Source organism: Prionailurus viverrinus, chromosome B1 (assembly GCF_022837055.1).
Source record: "Prionailurus viverrinus isolate Anna chromosome B1, UM_Priviv_1.0, whole genome shotgun sequence".
Taxonomy (NCBI): Eukaryota; Metazoa; Chordata; class Mammalia; order Carnivora; family Felidae; genus Prionailurus; species Prionailurus viverrinus.
The window spans coordinates 166,373,565-166,397,217 of NC_062564.1; the positions used below are offsets into that span (position 1 = coordinate 166,373,565).

The following is a 23,653-nucleotide window of genomic DNA, read 5'->3' on the forward strand; positions in this document are numbered from 1 at the left end:
AGTTATTAATGCTTTTAGTTCTGGTTGCCAAATTTAAGAGATACTTAAACAAATTAGTGCCAAACCAGAAAAGAATGAACAGGAACTTAAAATCATGAAGGTTTTTTTCAAACACTTGGGGAAAGGAGAAAACTTAGTAGAAAAATGGTAATTCTCTTTAAAGGACTAAAAATCATCTCTATGGATGAGGGACTTGATATACACTCTGTGGCTACAGCGGCTAGGACAAAGGTTAAGGTTTAAGGTACATAGTTTGAAATAAGACGAGTTCACATTCAACCTAAGGAAAATGTTTTAACACCTATCAGTATCTGAAGATTATTTTAACCTCTTCTTGAGGTAGCACGTTCATCATTGGTGGTATTCAAGCATAGACTGAGAAACCACTTATTAGACACACCGAAGAAGACAATTATCTATAATGTAGACCATCTTTGATACTTCTAAATTAAAAAAAAAATTTTTTAACGTTTATTTATTACTGAGAGACAGAGAGACACAGAGTGTGAGCAGGGGAGGGGTAGAGAGAGGGCGAGACACAGAATCTGAAGTAGGATCCAGGCTCTGAGCTGTCAGCACAGAGCCCGACGTGGGGTCGAACTCACGAACTGTGAGATCATGACCTGAGCCGAAGTCGGTCGCCTAACCGACTGAGCCACCCAGGCGCCCCATCTTTGATACTTCTAAATCTCAGATATGATGAGCCCTGGTTTTTGAAGAGAAAACGGAGGAGGTATGTGAGGATTCAATTCTACAGTGTGTGCACGCTGAGGGTGGACTTAGAGGTTGTTCGTTAGGGAAGTAGTTCCTTACCATTCATTGCATAAGTAAATTTTTGCAAGTAGTAGCACTTCAAAGATTCACTTATTGTGGGGTTTTCTAGCGCAGATTCCAGGAAAATTTGATTTTTCCTTTGCCATCTGCCAATGAAGCCATGGCGCTTGTTTCAAAAAGTATTAGTATCATAAATATTTGGTTCTTCTGTTTCTTCTAGGATTCTCTGTAGACAGAAAATAAGAAGAAGGGAAAATGAGTGTTTTTGCTGAGTGACTCTAATTGAAAGTGGTATCTTGATAATGTGTTTAACAATAATTTGGTAGAGAATTGGCTGATTGTGAATTAAGCGTCTTAATTTCCCAGGCTTTACCAGTGTTTTTGGTTGTATCCTTGTACATGGACTTTCATCCTCTTGGTTTCTTCACACGTCTTTAAGAATTCTCAGTTTCTTGGGGCGCCTGGGTGGCTTGGTCGGTTAAGCGTCCGACTTCGGCTCAGGTCATGATCTCACGGTCCGTTAGTTCGAGCCCTGCGTTGGGCTCTGTGCTGACCGCTCAGAGCCTGCAGCCTGTTTCAGATTCTGTGCCTCCTTCTCTCTCTGCCCCTCCCCTGTTCATGCTCTGTCTCTCTCTGTCTCAAAAATAAATAAACATTAAAAAAAAAAAAAAAAAAAAAAAAGAATTCTCAGTCTCTTGATGCATTGGACCCATTCAGTCCTTCCCGGCCATAACTCTGCGCTGGATTGCTGCTTATGCTACGAAATTCGCACTGGTTGTCCTTTTTTCCCAGTCCGCATCCTCTCTATTCATCCTCCTTTCTCTTTCTGTTCTTCATGTATGTGTTGGTTTGGCGGGGGTTTCTTTGTTTCTTCCTCCTTTTTGTGTATTTGATAGCAAACAGGAGTGTTCTTGTATTGTTAATAAGCTCTGATGTATATTTAATGTATTCTTTTTTTTACTACTTATTAATTACTATTTTCCTCATTTTAAACAGCTTGCACTGTCTAGTGACAAGATTGCTACGTTACAAATGCCACTTTTAAACCTTACTCTAGACGTAAAAGAAAATGGTGAAGTCAAACCATATTCTGTCGAAATGAGTAAAGAAGAGCTGCAGAATCTGATAAATTCCTTGGAAGCAGCTAATAAGGTATTTGTTTTAATTGTGCTGTGTGGTTTAAAATGTTTAAGTGTTGACTGATAGATACCCTTAGAGCAATAGAAGAAAAACTCATAATTGACTTTTAATATTTCTTTTGTTTCTGATCTTTTATGTCAAGCACAGAAAATACCTCGTTGATCTGTTCTGCATCTCTAGTTTTAGATATTAAAAAAATTACAACTTGTAATTTTGACTGCTTAGTTTTGAGCCTAACTTATCAAGTAGTCATTTTTGATAGAATAGTAGTACTGTTCTCACAGCTAGATTTTGTTTGCCCCAGTGCTCAGTAATGCTAAAAATAAATTTTTACCTTAGGGCTGTGATTCTAAAGAGTTTTTATGATTATAAATAGCTGTGATCCTAAAGAAAAGAGTGTCTTATTTAACTGGACAAATAGAATTGCTTTTATAATCCTCTAAGAATGAGAGACAAAATATGGCTTGTAGTTATTATGACAAAATCAGGTACGGATAAGATATGACTAATGAATGAGTAAAAATTTTGCATTTACAAAGGGTTGGCTAAATAACAGGAACAATTCCCAGTGTTTATTTAATGAGAAAAATACTTAAACAGTACAAACTGCTTCTGTCAGAAAATAACTGTCTTTGTATATGTATGTTCCTTTCATTATTGCTCAGCTTTTTCTGTGTGATCTGAAATCCATGATTAATGCCAGATACTCCAACCACCTTTTCTCGCCACTGACTAGCCTTCTTAGCCTTACCTCTTTTAAACTCTGCTATCCTCAGTTTTCCTCTATACTCTGCAGATGCCGATTTTAGTGCCATGATGACTGGTCCACATGCCCAGTAACCACATTGGCAGCCTGGCTTGCTTTCGTATGGGGCTGTCTGAAAGGGTGTGTGGTGCGGCCCAATGTAAATGTTAATTGATTCAGAGCCATGGATCCTGGCAGGCGTGCTCCTGTGCATTGTGCTTGCTTGTTATCAGTTCTCCAGACCCTTCTTCAGAGATTTCAAAGCATTTCATTAAGCAGAGATTGGCATCATTTTGGAATAACCTGATTTTTTTTCCCCCCGACTTTGTGTTTTAAGGTGGTCCTGCAGTTGAAATAACTGGAAATGATGAATACCAACACTATCAGATTTCACTGCTACACCTGATAACGGCCGAGTGAATACTGTGTGTTCAGAAAACCTGCAATATACGGACTCTTATGCTATGCTGAGAAAGCAACAGTGTTGAGATTGCAAAGATAAAAATTATCAGCTTCCCTAAAGAACAGGAAATGACATGGTTGACTGGAAATGCATAAAAATGATAGATGAGAAAGCTGTAATAGCAGTTTATATTTTCGTAATGGCTGTTTTGCCCCATTTATTAAATATTTGAGAAATCTTTATAGATATACAGTTTTATTGAAAGTTGAAAATAGGTTCTAAAGTAATGTAAACATACAAAGCACAAATATACTTGAATGTTGCTTAAAGGAATATATGAATAGCAAGGATGTGTATTATGGATATATATGATTAATTTGTAATATTTTAAAAAATAACTTTTAAAGAATGTATAAGCTGCATATATAACTCAGGAGATTCCATATCTTTCTTATATTTCAAAGGAAAGATTATAAAATGTAAATTTCTTAGAGAAAGAAGCTCTTCTTCAGACATGGACAAGAAAAAGTAATTAAAATTGTGTGAACAGTTTTGAGTTTATGAATTATTAAAATATTACTAGAATAGGAAAAAATGAAAATAACACTGTTACTTCTGCATTTCTGTGTCTGATTGGGAGGGTGTGCTGTGATAAAGAGAATAGATGTCATTGTGTAGTGTGTATATAACTATTCAAATATTAGCTAATATTAAATATAAGTCCATTTTTGTTATAAACCCTTAATATTGAAGTTAATAGTTTTCACTGGAAAACAAGCCATTTTTAATTTCAGTTAACTTTAAAAACAAGCATTCTGGGGCGCCTGGATAGCTCAGTCAGTTAATCATCCAGCTGTTTATTTCGGCTCAGGTCATGATCTCAGTCGGTGGGATGGAGCCCTCTGCATTGGGCTCCATGCTGGCAGTGCGGAGCCTGCTTGGGATTCTCTCTTTTCCTTTCTCTCTGCCCCTACCTCACTCTTGTGCGCATGCGCTCTCTCTCTCAAAATAAATATTGAAAAACAACCCAAGCATTCGGAACAAGTAAAAAATGACATTTCATTTTTACATATGGCTTTATTTTAAAACACTGTCTACATAAAGCAGTGGCCCATAATTGATCAGAACCTGCTATCTGCAAGCTTTGTAGCTCATCAGAGGAGTTATCTCATCATACAGATGAAGATAGGCTTAGAGAGGTTAAAAGAACATCTGTGTGTGACCTAGGCAGTGCTACTCAAAATGTGTCCCTAAACTAATGCCAGTCTGTGGACTATTTGTTACAGGTCAATGATTACATGAGGAGCTTAAGCTAGAGTGTTCATCAGCATATTGCTTTTTTCATTGAGAAACGTTAATTTTGGAAAAAAATCAGCTGAACTAAACAGTGTGCTTGGGAGGTAGGTGACTCACTTCCTGTGCAAGTTCCTTGTGTCGTTAAAGACCAGAGGCAGTTTGTAGGCTAGCACTTTAAATAGTACAGATGGTCCCTGATGTACGATCATTTGACTTAAGATTTTTTGACTTGACTGGTGCGAAAGCAATATGCATTTGGTAGAAATCATACTTTGATTTTTTTTTTTTCATTTTGAATTTTGATTTTTTCCTGGCCTAGTGATATCCAGGACACCATTCTTTCCTGATGTTGGGCAGTGGCTGTGCTGCAGCTACCAGGGAACCATGCAGTCATGAGAATAAACAACCGATACACTGACAGCCATCCTGTACCCATATAATCATTGTTTTTCACTTTGAGTACAGTATTCAGTAAATTGCATGAGGTGTTCAACACCTCATTAAAGAATAGGCTTTGTGTTAAGATGATTTTGCCTAGCTGTAGGCTAGCATAAGTGTTCTGAGCACACTGAAGGTAGGCTAGGCTAAGTTATGATGTTTGGTAGGTGAGGTGTATTAAATGCATTTTTGACTTATGATATTTCCAGTTTATGGTGGGTTTTTTGGGATGTAACCCCATCATAAGTTGAGGAAGATGTGTACTTATCTAAGGGCCTTCTGAATTTCAGCCCTCCATGCAGTATTTCCATTGAGAAGCAGAAAATCTTGCTCTACTTATTCCTGTCACTACCTTATTTATCACTCCATTAGTATGTTTAACTACCTTATTGAGATCTGACTGATATACTATAAACTCATTTATTTAAAGTGTACAGTCAGGTAAATTTTGACATACATACACCATGAAAGAATCACCTCTATCAAGATTGTGAACATGGCAATCCTGAAAGTTTCCTCCTATTCCTTTGTAATCCCTACTCTTCCACTCCCCCACCCCTGCCACAACCACTGATCTGCTTCCTGCCACTTGTAGAGTACTTCACACTTTCAAGAGTTTAATATCAGTGGAATCATATAGTATGTACCTTTTCTTTTAATCTGCCTTCCTTCAGTATTGGGTTCATCCATGTTGTTGCATATATCAATAGTTCACTTCTTTGTATTGTTGAGAAGTATTCAGTTTTAGAGTTTTACCATATGTTTTTATTCACGTTAAAGGATATTTTGGTTGTTTAAAACTTTATGTATATTACATAACACAGAATCCTGTGAACATTCTTATGTATACCTTGGTATGGATATATGCTTCCTTTAGAGTGAATACTTAGAGGAATGAGATATTTCCAAAGTCTGGAAGAGTTCATTCACCTCCATTTACTTCCTAACACATGCTTTGGTCAATCTTCATTCCAGCTACTGTAATACATGTGCAGTGGTATCTCATTGTGGTTTTAATAATTTTTATTTCTGTAATGACATGATGTTCATTGTCGCATGTGCTGTTGGCCATCTGTATATCTTCTTTGGTGAAGTGTCTGTTCAGATCTGTTGCCCATTTCTAAATTGGGTTATTTCCTTAGTGTTGAGTTTTGGGGGTTCTTGGTAGCTTGGATACAAGTCTTTATCACATATATGCCCTGCAGGTATTTTCTCCCAAACTGTGACTCTTTTTTCTTCTCTAAATGGACCTTTTTTTTTTTTTTCAGTTTAGTTTTAGTTCTAGATTCACATAAAAATTGGATAGAAAGATCCCTTATACCCCACATCCAGTTTCCCCTGTTATTAACATATTAGTATGTACATTTGTTATAACTAATGAACTGATGCCAATACATTGTTATCAACTAAATTCCATAGTTTATTCAGATTTCCTAAGTTTTCACCTGATGTGCTTTTTCTGTTCTAGGATTTCATATTTAGTTGTCATGTCTCCTTAGCTTCTCTTGCTGTGATAGTTTCCCATCCTTTCTTTGTTTTTGATGACCTTTACAGTTTGAGAAGTGTGGGTGAAGTATTTTGTAGGGTGGCCCTCTGTTGGAATTTAATGTTTTTCTCATGCTTAAGCTGGGGTTATGGGTTTGGGGGAGGAAAATCACAGAGGTAAAGTGCCATTTGCAACACACCATATTGAGGGTACATACTATTAACAGGATTTGTGACTTGATATTGACTTTGCTTACCTAGCTGAGGTAGTTTGTCAGGTTTCTTACTGTAAAGTTACTCTTTATTTCTATTTTTCCATATTGTACTCTTTGGAAGGAAGTCACTATGTGTGGCTCATATTTAAGAAATGGAAGTTGTGCTCTCCCTTCTTAAGGTCAGAGCACTTACATAAACCTTTTGGAGATCTGCACAGATTTGTCTCTTCTATTAATTTAATCCTTTATATAATATGGACTCATGGGTATTTATGCTTATGGTTATAATCCAATACTATTTACTATTCAAATTGTTCCAGGTTTGGCCATTGGGAGCTCTTTCAGTTGGCTCTTTTATATTATTTCCTTAACTTTCTGGCAGTATGTTCCAGGCTCCTTTTGCCTATTTCCTGCCCAGTCCTAGAATCAACCATTTCTCCAAGAATCCCTGGTTCATTTTTATTGAGGAATGGTAATAGAAATCAAGCTAGATGTGCTCATTGTTATTGGGGTATTGTTTAAGTACCCTCAGTTGACAACAAAGAAATATATGTATGTAAACTAAGCTGTGTATATATACCTATCTGTAAATATTTCTTTACATAATCAACTATATCTATATTAAGCTATACAAGTTCATCCTGATGTCTTCAATTCTAATCCATTACCACAAAGATCACATTCTCACCTGCTACCCTTCCTTATCTGTAAATTCACAGTACAGCTGTAAGAAACCTGACTCCCAGGTGCCTGGGTAGCTCAGTCAGTTAAGCGTCCGACTCTTGATTTCAGCTCAGGTCATTATCTCACAGTTTGTGAGTTTGAGCCCTGCATTGATGCTTGGAATTCTCTCCCTCTTTCTCTCCACCCCTCTTTATGCCCTCCCCCCCCCCCCCAAATAAATAAACACTAAAAAAAAAAAGAAACCTTACTCTTACCATCCACTATACATTTGCTTAATTGTTCAATTCTAGTGTGTGTGTGTGTGTGTGTGTGTACATATATTTACATATATATATATATATATATATATAATTGTTAATATATGGGAAACAACATTATCTTCCTGGAAGGAATCATATGCAGTTATTTTGCCTTTAGTCTTACTTCACACATTTCCAGAGTTACTTAGGTCAGTACCAGCTGCTCCCCACCCCCCCTTCAGTGAGGTGGTTTCATACATTTGTAATACAGTTCAATCTTTTTGCCATAGTCTGCATTCCTTGCTGGGATTGCTTGACTACCTAAATGATTTTTAAATTTGCATACATTAATTTTTACTTCGTTGAATAGCTCTGTTTTGGCAAATACCTACTGTCATGAATCCACTTTACAGAATAGTTCACCCTAAAAATCCTTTGTGCTTTACTAATTCTTTCCTCCACCTTCCTCTGGACCCCACAATCAGTGATTATTTCATAATGTGTTTATAGTTTTGCCTTTTCCAGAATGTTATATAATTAGAATCATACAATACGAGTCTCTTCAGACTGGGTTCTTGCACTTGGTAATATGCATTTAAGGTTCTTCCATGTCTTTGTGGCTTGATAAGTTATTCTTTTTATCCCTGAATTATATTTCATTGAGTAGATATATCAGTTTGTCCATTCACCTATTGAAATTGGTGATGCCTAGGAGTGTGATTGCTGGATCATTTTATATGACAAGTTTAACTTTGTAAGAAACTACCACATTTCAAAACTACCACTTTTCAAAGTGGCTATACCACTTGATATCTTTTTTCTTCTTTCAACTATGGCAAAAAACACATGACTTGAAATCTCTCCTCTTGACAATTTTTGAAGTGTGTAGCACAGTATTGTTAATTCACTGCACATTGTTGGGCAGCAGATCTCTGGAACTTTTTCATCTTCTACCACTGAAACTCAACCCATTGAACAGCAATTCCTCATTTCCTTATCCTCCAGTTCCTGGCAGTTACCATTGTGCTTTCTTCTTCAAGTTTGACTACTTTAGATACTTCATAGAAGTGGAATCATGCAGTATTTGTCCTTCTGTGACTAGCTTATTTTGCTTTGCCATAATGTCCTCAAGGTTCATTCATGTTTTAACATATGACAGTTTCCTTTTGGGGGGCTGAATAATATTCCATTGCATGTATATGCCATATTTTCTTTGTCCATTAATCCATCAATGGACATTCAGGTTGTTTCCGCCTCTTGGCCATTGTGATTAATGCTGCAATGAACGTCGGAGTGCAAATATCTCTTCAAGATCCTGCTTTCAGTTCTTTTGGTTAAATACCTGGAAGTGGGGTTGCTGGATCATATGGCAATTCTATTTTTAATTTTTTTGAGGAGCTCTATACTGTTTTCCATAGTGACTACACCATTTGAGAGTCCCACCAACAGTGCATGGGGTTCCAATTTCTCCATGTCCTTGGCTGATACCAGTTACATCACAGATACACAAATACCTATCTTGTGTTGGCTTCATCTATAATTCTTATAGCAAATCCTAAACATGTTATATATATGTTTGTTATTTTTCTAAGAAAGCTGGTTGTCCATTTATTTTTTCCATTCCATAACATAGTCTTCTGGAAATAGTAACCAGGGTAGGATGTCTCTACAATTCTTGGCAGCTCTGCAGGCCAAAGGTCTGCTGATGAAGAGCTGATCCCAGGTGTTTTGCCGGATGGGTGTTAATGTCGTCTCTAGGCTGGAATTTAGACTCTCACTGAAAAGCTATTCTGCTAACCAATTAATGGATATATGAACTTCACACCTTCAGTCTGTTCATTATTTTCTTATCAACATATTATTTCTGAAGGGACACAATGAGTTTGGAGGTTGGAGGTCTTCAAATTAGGAAAGACGGACAAATCGGCCAACTCTAATATTCATATTTACAGTGGAGGTTTTAAAAGAAATTTGACATAATGCACCTCACAAATGGATGCTATTAAAGTCCATTTTACGCATCAGTTTTGAATACAAGAAGATTTAATTTCTTCTTTTTTTCATAATATATAAACACTCCATGTGTCCAAATGTTTGTAAGGTGTGTCGTCTTAAAGAATTTTTTTTTCCCCCAAAATCAAAGTGGTACAGAAATAAGCTTCTGGAAAAATGCTGGTATTTTTTCCCCAATTGTTGGATAATACTGCAAAGAATTTCTTCCAAATAAAGGGATTTTGCTTTGTATTAAATTTTGCAATAAAGACTCTCAAATGGTAGACTCAGAATTCTAAACATTTTTAAGGATTATAAAAGGATTTGCATGTTTTTGAACATAGTACAAACTAAGCTTTTTATATGTAGGCATTTTTAATAAAAAAAAGTTTTATTTGTGTTTTAGGAATAAAGCTAACATAAATTGTACATATTTACAGCATTCAACTACATTTCAGAAGCTGCACAACGGCGTTTGTGAGTATAGCTGGTGGTTTTTGACACCAACCTTCAAATGTGTTTTCTTTCATTTGCTGAAACATTTAAAATCCTGTAGTACCAGAACAAAGAAAACAGCAACTTATTTTGTAGCAAAGCCACACTACTAACAAAAAATACTGAGTGAACTACAGTCCTGTGACTGCTAGAGTATCTGTGAGTCCTGATATCAAGAGCACAAGCGTTTCTTGTGTCCATACCTGATTGTATGTAAGTTGATTTTCTATTTTACAGGAATACATGATTACTCAATGAATGATTAGGAATAGAAAAAAGGCCATGGAAGGTAAAAGGGTCAGGAATCAGAGGACACTGAACAGTTTCTTATTCACTGACTCACTGCTTAGAGGGAACTCTGCTTCTTTCATGTGTATAAATCACAGACTACAGGCTTCATGGATTTTTGTCCACAGATAGTTTTTGAGATAGCAAAGTCATAACATCACATACTTTAAGCACTTAAAAAGGAATTAATGAAACGGTTAGGATATTTTAATCAAAGCCCTAACAGAAAGATTACAGTCAAACACTGTATGAAAGTTTGATTTCAAATGTAAAAAGCAACCACAGAAAATCTCAAGTTTCATTAAACACAACAGTAGTTTCAATCAGAAAATGCAGCATATATTGATACAAAATAGAAACTGGAATTATAAAAGCAAGGAGTCCACCTTTCTTTTCTTGGCATTTTTAAAACCTATCCTATTTCATTAAAATGTATTTGGTTTCCAGAAATACTTATTCTTGCCGTATAGCTTTTCTAGTGGTCTGGTAGGTATACAAAAGTATTATCTGCTTATGTAAGAAAGCAAATGCTTATGTCGAAAGAACAAAAGAACATTAATATGTTGTAATTTATGTCTCTTTCCAATTAAAGAAGTTCTGCCTGCTGAAAAATAGGGAGAAAGGGATTATTTTATTTACAAGAACTGTGTACTACCAATCAGGACATAAATTAGCTAACTCATGTTCAGTAGGAGGGTAAATAGACGATTCAGCAAACTGATTAGTGGGGACTTAAAAACACAAGGAGTAAAACATTTAACATATTCTAACATATTTGGTGGGTTAAGCATAACAGATTTTGAGAGGCAACATAAGGTATGAAGTTTTGTGTGTACGTAGCACCTGCTTTTGAAAGCCCCGGCTATTTAGGACAGGGTGCTATGAATTAAAATAGCAGGAGACTGGTTTGGAAAGTGTAGCTAATTTTTTGGATTCAGTCAGGTTTTAGGTGAGGTGGTGCCGAAGAGGTGTTCCATTGCTGGCAGGAATAGAAATTTTCCCATTCTTTAACCTAATGAGCCCTGCTTTCCCAAACCTCCCAAATCACTGTGAAAAGATCTTTGCCTCAGGTTGAGTGTCCTTGGGTAAAGTCACAGGAGATGATGGACAGCCAAGAGAATTTTTCAAGCAAGCCACCCTAACCCAGATGTGTTTCTCTCAAAAACAGTTTTATTTGTATTTACACAATGTTAAAGTTTCCCGTTTACATTTTCATTACCCTTTTAAATGACACAACAACATTATTTCACATTAGCCATTAGGTTCCCATCACAATGGCACAAAATGCTGCCTGGTGGTCAAAAATAAAAAGCTTCTTTAAAGATGTCAAAAAATTTTTAGTCCTTGTAAACATTTAGAATTTCTGAAAACCTCATGCAATCTTCACTTTGGAATAATGCCGCATGGTAGTTTGTATCGAGAGGGTTCATGGCCCTCTCTAAAATAAGGAGTTGAAACAACACAGTCAATAAATATATGCGTATCTAATCACGAGCATTCCCTACCTAGTAGTGGATGTTCTGAATATGAAATATCACTGTATTTAATAATTCTGCTTTCCATGACACTGCAGTGAGAATAATCAAGGGGCTTCCCTAAAAATGTCTCAGGAGCATTGTCGCAAAATATAAAATATTTCAAGCTTTATCCAGTGAGTATTTTAAAAAGATGTAGGAAACAGATTAACATGAATTGATTTAGCTTAAAAAAAGAAAAAGCAGGTACACTGCAATTCAATGTATTTGGGGGAATATCAAGTAGAAAAATACGTTATCTCGTAAAACTGGGGTGGCTGGTTGCCACTCTGAGGTAAGGCTTGCAAACGATATATTTCTTTTATGCAAATTTGTAAATAATATATAGAACAGGAGAACAGGAAAGTTAACAATTGAAAGAAGGGCTGCAGAAAAGGTATTTCTCTGCACATCTATCTTATGCAGTCTTGAGGGACCATGAAGAACTGCCCATCTCTCTTAGTTCTAAACCTTCTGTTCATTTCTTGGCAGAAGTGAAATCTCGTGTGCAGTACCCTCTGGAAATGTCCTCTTATAATTCATGCTGCAGTGTTCCAATTAGGCAATACAGTCCCAACTTTGAGAGTAAACACCCCATACAACCTAGATGCAGAAGGCTTTGAATAAGGCAAAGGGGAGTATATGGGGGGAAAAATGAAACTTCCAGTGAAGAATTTCCTGTTTCCATAAAGTTAAAGCAGTCGGAATCAGCATGGAAAGTTCAGTTATGCCAGCACTGGTAGAATTTAGAATGGTGTTATTAAGATTCAGCCTGTTTAAGTCCTAAGCAATGAGGAAAATCTCAATGGCCACTTTGCACAGACCCAAGCCTGGTTTCAACTGTAAGTTTGACTGTATTTTTTATCTGTTTAGAGATTGTAGACCTAGGCTCTATGGAAGTAAAATAAGTTGGGGGAGGGTGTGGGTGGCACCTGTTTCACAAGTTATTATCTGTAATCCTGAAGTACTGTCCCTAGGAAATCTTTCTTTTCCCACATTTACCAGTGTAGGCCATTCAATCAGTACTTACAGACTCTCTACCACGGACAGAACAGCAAATGCTTTGGGCAATAGAAAAGAATTAGAAAATGGGGCATTTACCCTTAAGGACCTTATTTCGGGAAGCAGAGAGTGTATTTTTCAAAACTACCAGAAGATACACAAATTCAACATCTATTATTATTGACTAAGTGGCCACAAGAACCGAGGGGGTGCTAGCAGGAGAGTAAACAGAATGAGGAAAGGTTGGCTGCTCATGGATGGCTTTTTGGATGATGTTGCCTTGATTTATAATCCAGCGTTGGGGAGGGGCAAGGGAAGAGGAGAATCTGGGCAGTGGAAAAGAAATGTAAAACTTCAAACAGCAGCGAGCACACTTTGGGATGATATGTGGCTGTTGCTGCAGTAGATATGTGAGGATTAGTTTGCTTGAAGCTGGGTAAGTGGAACAATGAGAAATAAAGTGAGTGTGAGTAATGGAGAGACTGAGGTTGGGCTTAAGTGATTCACAGGGAGCCAAGGCATATATTTTCTCCAAGGTGTTAATGTTAGCTTATTAATATTTCCCATACCCGCCAGGAATGGGAATTATGAGACTCATAGCTAGTGTGACTATATAATCGTTATCTAAATGGACAGATTTGAGAGTGAATTGTGATTGTCTTGGGGAAACTGGGGCATGTGGTCCCCTAACAGTAATGTTATCCAAAAAAGAACTGGGCACACCTCAGGCTATTCAATTGTTGCTGGAGCTATTCCTTCTACATTTTCCCTCAAGAGAATAATGAAAGGCTTTTGTACGTCTTGGCTGGGGATGGGGGGGGGGGTGCGGTTGCCGGGGAGGGAGTGTGCAAGATGGAGGAGAAGGACAAAAAAAGAACAAGAGTATTTGGAAATTGTTCTCTTTCTTCCTACTCTCCTCTTATCTTTGAACCGCCCAAAACCTGGATCATCAAAGTACAAAGCATTAGATCTAGGCAGTGTGGTTAGAATAGACATAGCTTTGCCTTTACAGTCAGGAAAAAGAAAAAAAAAATTTCAGATTGAATAGTAACTCTGTCACTAATTATCATTATCAGATTTGGGGTAAATCATTTAACCTATTTGGCCTCCATTACCGGACATTGGTAGTGTCATCATAATTTTCATAGGGTTGTAGGGTAGTGATTTCAAGATCACATCATGAAATTATGTGTGACAAAGTCTTTTCTGATACCTTAGACCAATGTGTGACAGTCGTGTTTGGATATCTACCCCAAAGCCATTCTTCCTTCTTTTTGTTAACATATTCCGTCTTTTATTCCCCCTGGGCAACTCACTGGATCAATGTTGTAAACCCATCATGATAATTTCATTCCTTTTATCAGTGACTGGTTCAGGAATGGTTGTGTAATCCAACCTTGGCCAATGGAACAAGAAAGATGGCTGGGAGAGTTTTGTGGGGAAAGATTTCCTTGCTTTTAAAAAGAGACCTAAGGCAGGACTTTCCCTTGTTTCTGCCACTTGATACGAGTACATGAGTGTAGCCATTTTGCAACCACAATGCGTGCCGATAACATACAGAGTTAGGAAGAACTGGTCCTGGGAGGGATCTCAGGTCCTGGATGACATCATTGTGCTATTGAAATAACCCAGGAACCACCCTGCTTCTGCACTTACTGTTACATAAGCTATCATTTTGGTTAAAGTTACTTTTAGTTGCATCTTTTGTTACTTATACCTGAATGAATCCTAATGGATATATATATTAATAAGTATTAATCTCAATTTGGTGAGAATTTGAAGACTTATAAATGCTTCCTCTGTTTTTAAAAAGATGACATTAGCTATGAATGCATCTCAAAAGTGTAAAATATGAGAAACCTGAAAAAGAGAACTATTAGTTCTCTACTTTAAGAGCACACCTGCGTATAGGAACGTTGGAACTGTGAGAGGTCAAGCAGCAGAATATTAGACTAACGTTACAAAAAAGAGGCCATCTCATTCGTAGACTGACCCAAAATGGAAGGGAGGAATTTTTAGGCACTCTCCTAACAATTCTGAACGGTCAGGGGGCTCTCAGGAGAATCATGGGAGCTTAGAGTTGGAAGGTATATTCTGAAAAGGGGGAAAAGTTAAGAATATCCGTGTGCAGGAATCACACTGGGGGTCATGTTCAGAGATTGGAGTGGAGAGGGTGCATGCTTTAAAAATATGAATAGCTAGAAATGTTAATCAAAATTTAATAAGTAAACTTTCAGTTTTGTCACGGTTGTGCCTAAAACAATTGGCAGATTGTTAAGAGGGGCATAGGAGGGTGGTTGGGAAAGTGGGGCAGGGAGAGCAGATAACAGAGATTCTGAAGACCTGGGATCTTTTCCAACTAGATGGGAGGTCTCCCCTTGTCTGAGAGCTCAACCCTATCTGGCTGCTCCACCTACAGAACCCAGACAGTGATGGGGTCTGACACTGGGGAGAACACTGAAGGGGACTGTAGCAGCATTTCTGCTCAGATGCTGCCTCGAGATAGGCTCTTTCACTATGGAGGGGGCATTTCAGGGCTGTTCCTGACCGAGTTGCAGAGAATAGCCTAAGGGATCTACATCTTCCAGAGATATAAAAACAGGGACCACACTGATTTATGTTATCTGAGACTCTCCAGTGCTCTTGAAGGGAAATATTTGTAGTATAGACCATTATTAAAATTGTTAAAAAAATTTTTTTTTTTTTTGGCCATCTGCCTGTAAATTTAAACTTCTAAACATTTTAGCTTCAATGTAATTTTAAAGGAATATGGACAGGTATTGGATTTGATTCACTTGAACCAGATGGCCCACCCTGATGACTTACTCCCAAAGATATACAACAAAGAATATTTATGGGACTGTTTTAGCAGAAACTACCGTGCTCCTATATCTTTCTGGTAACTTCCTGCACAAACCTGTCTCAAATGCCCTTTGAAATGTAGTTGGCAATTTGGTTTCCAACTAGTTGAAGTTTGGAAGGGAACGTGGAAGTCATCTGATGGCCGGTCTTCAGTCATACGACCAGGCAATGGTAGAGGCAACATAAAGGCCAGGTCATGCAATTCTAAGTCCGGGTGTTTTCCGCCCACTGTCATCTCCCTCTCTCCAGCACGCAGCTCATTTACTGTTAACTTTTTAAAGTTATTCTGTACATTGCTTGGTATATGTTTGGAGAAATCTCTGTTCTCCAAGTATAGGAATGCTGTTTGGAGGCAAAAGATGTTCTACATACTTGGGAAGGGCAATTTGGACAAGTTTGCATTATGACTTGTCTTACTACATTTCACGTCTGCTAGAAGGCTCAGGGGGAGTCGGTGGGAGATGCATGGACGTGGAATCTGTAACAGGAATAAGCAACTGAAAAGATAGTGGGTCAGGTTCCCAGAGGATGGTCTGTAACCAGTGGTGTACTCCATGAATGAGAAACCATTCTGGAAGGAATAATGATAGGTTTATAAAAGGTGTGCAATTAAGGCTAAAGAAGGGCATGAGAAAACAAGTTTGATGGAAAAGAGCTGATACAGTATGAACTCACCATATTGCACCTAGAATGTACAGGGCCGTTCTTATCATCAAACTTTGGTGTAGATAATGTGAATTTTCCTAGGTTTGAGCTAAAGACTTTTATTTCCACTTGATTTTAAATCAGGCTGGGAGAGACAAGGTTTATGTAAACAGGTACTCTTTCCAGAAAGGACAGAAAAGCAGAAAAGAAAAATAACCCAAGGCAGTTTCAGAGGAGGCTACCATGACGACACAAGCTACCTCCGAAGACCTGCTAAAGGCAATAGGAATAAGAATTTGGGGAAATTATTAAAGTTCATTGTTTTCATGAATTCAATTGAAGATACGCAAGGTAAGTTCAAAGCTGGAGCTTTCAGCTACGCATGGGCAAGATAACTTAGGAGGTCTGAATGAGAAAGAGGAAAAATGAATTGGTTTCATTGGGTTAAGGCATAAGGTTGGATGGCACACAGCACTGGGAAGGAACAAACACAAGAGAGGTAATCTGTTTTACACGGCCACACGCACACAATGCACACACATAACACATTTTAATGATTTTCACCTATAAAAAAGTTGTATTGGAAAATGTCCCCCCTTTTCTGTTTCTCTTCAAAAGGAAACCCAGGGAGAGATGAAAGCCAGACAGCAATACTGATTGCTTTTATTCATCCTTTGGCTTCTAACGTGAGCTGTTTTAAGCAAGTGAATCTGTGACCCTGTGTACCTAAGGCAAATGCGTCATGTTATTTGGCCTCTCTTTTTATTGATTTATGTTTCTATTGTCTTCAGAACAGGATATGCAGGTAGAATCATTCATGAGAATGGTTTTATTTCCAGATGGTTAAAAAATATACTTATTTCCCCCACACTGAATTCCTACTGAAGTCTGTGATGAGTGCTGGTTGCTCCAGGACCTGCATGGTCTCTAGGGGCCAGTCAGGAATGACCGTGAGACCCTTGATATACCAAAGACTTTTTGATTAGGAAAAATGAAACAAAACAAACAACTGTTAGGCCTCTACAGTTGAAATAAGGAAGTTCTTGCTATCAGAGAGGTAAAAATAAACTCAAAACTCTTTATCCTTACCCTTCTAGGAACTTAGCATTTTCTGATTTGCAATTCTTCTATTAAAAAGGATTTCCTTGCAAACGTTGCTTGTGAAATTACAACCTTTAACAATTAGGTTTCTGTCAGTTTAGTTGATTTCAGTTATATAGAAAAAGCATGATTCACGTAAAAGCACAATGGGTTCTAGACCTAGAAATTGACTAACCTTGTTAGTTCCATCGCTGGTGGACACTGATTGGGACATTTTGGAGCCAGAATAAGTCTCCAAGCACATAGAATCTTTACACAAAAAACTCCGCCTTGCTAAATTCCTAACTCCAAGAAAGATGCTGTGTACCCTAAAATGTTACTAAGAAACCAATCTATGTCCCAGCTTGCTAGGCTATTCCAAATTTCTGCAGACACTATCACCATCTCTGGGACTGCCAGCTTGCATGGAAACACATGTTATGGCTGAATATCCCACCATTCTGAAGTCTTTTTCAAGAATACTAGGACTTGGGAGACATATATATGAAAATATTTAATCACCAGATTCTAAGTTTAACTAGCACATATCAAACACATCCCGGACTCCCAGTTGAAAAATACTTGCTTTAATTCCCAGTATTTCTCTTTACCTTTTAGAAATGTGACATGGTTACTTCTGAATCTTTGCAGGATGAATCGGCCAGTTGGTGTTATCAGTGTCATTCGCTGTCTCTTCCTTTTTTCCTTCCCATCATTTGGACACTTCACTGTTTGTTTACCCTGATCAAACCCATCCATTCACTTCTTGTCTTATTCAAAGTTCTGGGAAACATCGTGGAAGGAAAAAAGGTAGAAACTAAAGCTATTGGTGCAAATGATGCTTTGGATTGCCTGTGGATTTTGAACATCCCTTCCATTCCTGACCCCTCAACAAGCATGGATGATTTGGTATTTCACTATATGAGTAGCCACGAATGACTGATAGAAACACCCCTGATTTTTCATGATACAGTTCCAGGAGCAGCTCGCTATAGTTCCTGTCTCTGCTGGTGTGCCGTCCCTAAGCCCCAAGGGAGTACAGCCTTCTCCTCAGCTACCGTCCCTTTCTGTGGGGTTGGGGCATGAGGCAGAGTGACGCAACTGCGCACGCACAATGGCAGAGAGAGAGCAAGAGCTAAAAAGATTCTGGTTTGGGCCCACATCACTAGTTGCTTCACTTCGTGAAAAAAAGCAAGTGCCTCATAAGCTTACGTTATTTACAATGCTCGGATTGTTCAAACATCCACCCAAAGCCGAGGACCACCACACAACAAGGAACAATTCAATGAACTATGTACAGAATTTACAAGGAAGTTTACATAATATTCTACATTCCGTTAACAAGTTTACCTTTGTTTGCTTTCCTGAAACTGAGATATTTGTTCGTTTTTCTGTCTTTTTCATCCCAGTAATTGCTGATTGAACCAACACGAACAAACGCTTGCACATTCCTTTTTCCTCCCTCCTGGGATATAGGATTACATTTAGTTTAGGAAAAAAAAAAAAAAGTGGCACATCACCCTTTGGTGAGATACTATTCAAAACTGTCCATATAAGAATTCGTGGAGGTCGTTTCCTTCTAGCATGATAAATATATTTTGCTTGTTTGTTTGTTTAACTTGGCAAATTTCAATTGAGCTCTTTCTTAAAGAAGTATTCGTGAAGGAGTCAACTGATTTTGGAAAGATGGCATTTACTCAACATTTCTGTAGATTGTACATAATGTTTGTTGGCTATCCTTGGATCCATAAACCAAACTTTATTCTCTGCACCACATTTTTCTCTTTGCATTTTCAAGATCTTTCATTGATTGTAATGCACAATAAAGATGGTATATATGATATGAAAACACATATCATTTAATCAGCAGAACTACCAACCAGTCTGCTGTTTCTGTTTGGCAATATAGAGGATTGAGGCAATAATCCTGGATAATTTAAGCCAAAAATGTGTCTTTATCTGGGTCTGCCTCACAAAGCTGGTAAGCGTAACACACGTGTCATCTCTATTTTAAGCCAAGGAACATGAGTAGAAAAAAATGTGTAGTCGTCGTTGTCAAATGAAAGATAAGGTTCTGCTGGGTCTACACAGGTTAAATCTATGACACAGTTTATGAACTGCGAACATGGGGTCCCCTGAACATGACTGTGGCAAAGGAGAGTGAGTCTGTGCAATTTTCTGCCTCTGCTGCCACTTCAGTAATGCAGGAGATTATGGCTATTTTCATGGCAAAGATAAAACAACCCAGTAATAGCAGGAGAGTAACCCCTCGATAATGTACTGATCTGAATCTTTCAGAAGTGGGGACCGGTTTGAGGGCACTTAGGAATGTCTAACAATTTTTATGTATTATGTACATCATTTAGAGCAAGACAAGGGAGAGAGGCAGAGAAGGAAGCAGTTTTTTTTCCCTGCACTGTTAAGCCTGGAGGGAGTTTGGGTGGGGGCCACAGAGGAGGGGATTTGGCTGAGAGGTGTCCTAAAGAAGGAAGTGGGGACAAAGGTCATTAACCAGAAATACGTCAGCTTCTCCATTTTTCAGGCTACCATTGCCTCTAAGTCAGAGCTATTAACAGAATTTGCACAATCCTGTGGCTGTGCCCTCTCTAAGCCTACGAAGACATACAATGATACCATTTTGTGCCTGATGCTAGATTCAGGCTTACTAATTTTGCAATTTACAAAGGCTAAGATATAAGATTTAAAAATGTTCTATTTTTTCTCAGAGATGCTTTACATCTGAACTACAAGCATCAAATTCTTTAGACTTTTAAGGCAAGATAAAAAAATTAGTAAAGATATAAATTACCTCAATCTTTTCCAAGGAGAATTGTCTAAACAGGTGAATAAAGAAAAATTGTTTTGTTAAGGAACATAGATCATAGATACTTCCTTTCTAATTTAGCATTTCATCCTTAAAAGCTTTTTAAAAAACTTTGACATCAGATGATTCATTCCTGTTGAGCATCAGCCCAAAGTCTACCTTCCTGTGTTTAAAATACACAGTATTTCCTGAGTGGTCATTGGGAATATTAACCTTACAGTCACCGGCATGGGCACCTTCCATTCTATTTGGGCATTTCATGATGGCAAAGCCTCTTTCCATGCCAAGAAGTAGTCAGTTTCAAAATGGATCCCTTCATCCCCAGAGGCTGGAGATTTCCTTGACCATGGAACTGTGATTATGCAATTGAAAATCTAAATGAGAATTTGGTCCCCATACCCTACTAATTGGTTATGAAACCATTGAGATAATTTTTCCAGTAAAAGCACAGTTTTTATATTCTTACTAACGTATATTGTCTTTGGCTATAACCATTCATTTATTTTAGGTTTCTCTTTTCTTTTTGCTTTCTAAAAAGAGTATCTCAAAACTCTGTCTCCTTGGGCTCATCAGCAGGAATTTGGCCTTATCTTTCCAATTAAGACTATAATTTCTAGCAGCTGATGCTACTGTCAACATGGACCCTCATCACAGCCTTAGGGAGAAAGCCAGATCATCAAATGATGCAATTGTCCTTATTATTACCTAAACCCATATTTGACAGCGAGGGGTCAGATCCCCAATTGCCTCCATCACTGGTTGGTTGTTTTAGGGTTTCACTCAACCTTGTGAATGAACATACAGAATTCTTAAGATACTCAGGGTGAAAAAAAATTAATGAGGCTTTCATGACATAAAATGTGATAAACCTCAACTGTAGCTGGTTAGACGTGTTTAGAATTGTGTGTTGGGCTACTGAGGGATGCCCCTTCTATGACGATCATGACCACAGTAATCCGTGAGCAGAGATAAGGCAGAGCAGTAATGACTGCTAATGATTAATGATTAATGAGTGCAGATGTGTTCTATGCTTTAGGGGCTGGTATAAATGTTTGAAGGCCCAGTGATTTTGTCACGGTTGTTGTTGATATCTGTGGTTTTCCTATTTTGAGATTTTTCTTTAAAAAGGTAATCCGGCCTCAGATGAGAGTGACAGCAAAATGGGTGTATGTGCACTTCCGGAAGCATTCATTTCCTACTTTGGAATGCAGAGCTCAGAGAGGTGAGCGCTAAGGTTATTAGCCGGGGCCTGTGCAACAAGGCCTGTCACCATTAGGTGCTCTCTGGAAGGCTAAGAAATATATACTATTTGATTTAAGATTTGGCAGTTTAGGTAACTGCCCAGGCACCCTTTTCACAGCACATAAGTCTTGCCTTCCTCGTGGAAAAGGCAATGTGTTTTACACGCAAAAAATGCTCACCAGCCCATTATTAAAGCCCTCCTCCCCCATTCCCTTCCTCTCACTCTCTCTGGAGCAGGAACTAAGGAGATGTGAAGGCATGGCTTCAGGGCACAGAGGCAAGTGATTCCAGGGTAATAAAATGAGTTCAGGGCTGGTCATTTGAGATAGTCAGTTAAATAAATCTCCATTGCCCTGAGACTCCTTATTCTCAACAAGAAGAGAGAAATGTTCTCAATGGCCACCAGGATGGATTTGAGTGTTAATTTTAAATCTGCCTGCAAGTCTGAGAAAGAAGCGGGTTTTTTTTGTTGTTGTTGTTTTGTTCTGTTGTTGTTTTTCAGAATATCCAGCTTAATGGTGAGGTGAAGATGGCAGGTTTGGTTTGCACAACCTCCATCAGCCCTTGTCAATCCCTCCCTCCTCGCCCGTGGAGCTGGGACCCCTTCTGCAAGGGCGCTGGGGGGGCTTGAGGCTGGAGGGGAGACTTCCTTCCTCTTCTAGGCTCCTCTTATCCCCCCTTCTTCCTGGAAATCTGTAACTTGTCAATGGCTTTGTTTTTTCTTCTGAGATCCTGGAAATTGTGTTGGTTTTTTGTTTTTGTTTTTGTTTTTGTTTTTGGCAGCATGAGATTGTTACAGTTTACCAGGAAGCAGTGCACGCAGAGAGCTAGGTCCTGTTTTCCTTCTCATTTTAAAAAATAGATCAAAAAAAAATCCAGGGCCAAAAGATAGGACTGCTAAAGATCTACCTATATAACTTCTCTCTTTGTGTGTGTTTGTTCTTTGTTTGTAAACACGGCAATTAATAGAGCTCTGACAGAGCTGATAACCTGGACCACAGTAGACTGGAAAAAAATAGAGTTTTCTTTGTGGCGTGTGTGTGTGTGTGTGTGTGTGTGTGTGTGTGTGTGTTGGTTTTGGAAGTAAACATGGTGCAGTAATAAAATTGATATGCAAGACCTCAAACCAATCGGATGGCTGAATCTCTTACCTCAAAAAAGCACAGCAGTGGCGCTGCGGGGGGCCTGTGGGGTCAAAAATCAAAAGAGGAAAGTAGTCGTTTACGAACCCTTAGGACAGACCTTAGTGTACATAGTAAAGCCAATAAACGACGTTAAAAAGAGAAAAGGTGATGGGGAAGAACATTCGGGACCACTTGTCTATGGAGTTCACATCAGTCAAGTCGGGGATCTTGACTTTGAGCTGCGAGGCGCGCCTGCGGATGCGCCCCTTGCTGTGCGCGCCGTGCCGCTCGAGCGCGCGCCCGTACGCCTCCCCGCGGCTGCTCAGGGGCTTGCGGTACTGGATGCTGGCGCTGTCGTACGAGTACATGCTGCTGGCCTTGGGCTCGCTCACGCCCGTGAGCACTTCCGAGCCGCTCGTCTCGTTCTTGATCTCCAGGGTGCTGAGGAGGATGTTGCCGTGGACGTCCACCTGACGGGAAAGGACACGCTCAGGCCCAACTGCCGGGGCACGGTCTGTGCTCGTGACCCTGTAACTGATGACACCGCAGCCCACTCTTTAAAGACTGTCGCTGGACGTCCGGCTCTGCGTGCCTCCTGCAACCGGATCTAGCAACTATGTATCTATCCTTGTGTGTTTACCTAACCTACCGCTGTCTAAGCCATCATCTGTCTGTGTCTCTTTGTGTATGTATATAGTCCATCACCCGTCTATATCCGTCTCTGTTTCATCCGTCATCTAGCTGTCTAATCTGTCTGCCTATTTAATCCACCATCTTTTTGTCTGGCTAATCTACCACCTACCTAATCCTATCTATATCTTTCTTTTTTTTTCAAAAAAAAATTTTTTTAACCTTTATTTATTTTTGGGACAGAGAGAGACAGAGCATGAACGGGGAAGGGGCAGAGAGAGAGGGAGACACAGAATCGGAAACAGGCTCCAGGCTCCGAGCCATCAGCCCAGAGCCCTACACGGGGCTCGAACTCACAGAGCGCGAGATCGTGACCTGAGCCGAAGTCGGACGCTTAACCGACTGAGCCACCCAGGCGCCCCCTATCTGTATCTTTCTATCTAATCATCTGTCTACCACTTATCTAGTCTACTTATCCAAACTGCCACCGATTTATCTGTCATCTATTTATTTATCATCTAATTACCGTCTGTCGA

General features: G+C 38.8%; 2 protein-coding genes across 4 annotated transcripts in view; one reads left to right on the forward strand and one right to left on the reverse strand.

Moving 5' to 3' along the window:
• COMMD8 (COMM domain containing 8) overlaps positions 1-23,653 on the forward strand; it is a 36,355-nt gene that overhangs the window by 10,567 nt on the left and 2,135 nt on the right. Inside the window, exons 4-6 of one of the 2 annotated variants that reach the window (XR_007151647.1) lie at positions 1,771-1,926; positions 2,997-3,120; positions 15,137-15,139. Coding sequence is in view for 1 of the 2 variants with exons in the window: in XM_047856628.1 (XP_047712584.1) it covers positions 1,771-1,926; positions 2,997-3,017 (177 nt within the window). In the remaining variant the exon portion in view is untranslated. Of the gene's footprint in view, positions 1-1,770; positions 1,927-2,996; positions 3,615-15,136; positions 15,140-23,653 lie in introns of those variants that run through there. The other variant, XM_047856628.1, reaches the window with a different exon arrangement.
• GABRB1 (gamma-aminobutyric acid type A receptor subunit beta1) overlaps positions 22,607-23,653 on the reverse strand; it is a 376,991-nt gene continuing 375,944 nt past the window's right edge. For both annotated transcript variants that reach the window (XM_047856627.1, XM_047856626.1), the window contains exon 9: positions 22,607-22,957. In XM_047856627.1, the coding sequence (XP_047712583.1) occupies positions 22,607-22,957 (351 nt within the window). The remainder of the gene's footprint in view (positions 22,958-23,653) is intronic.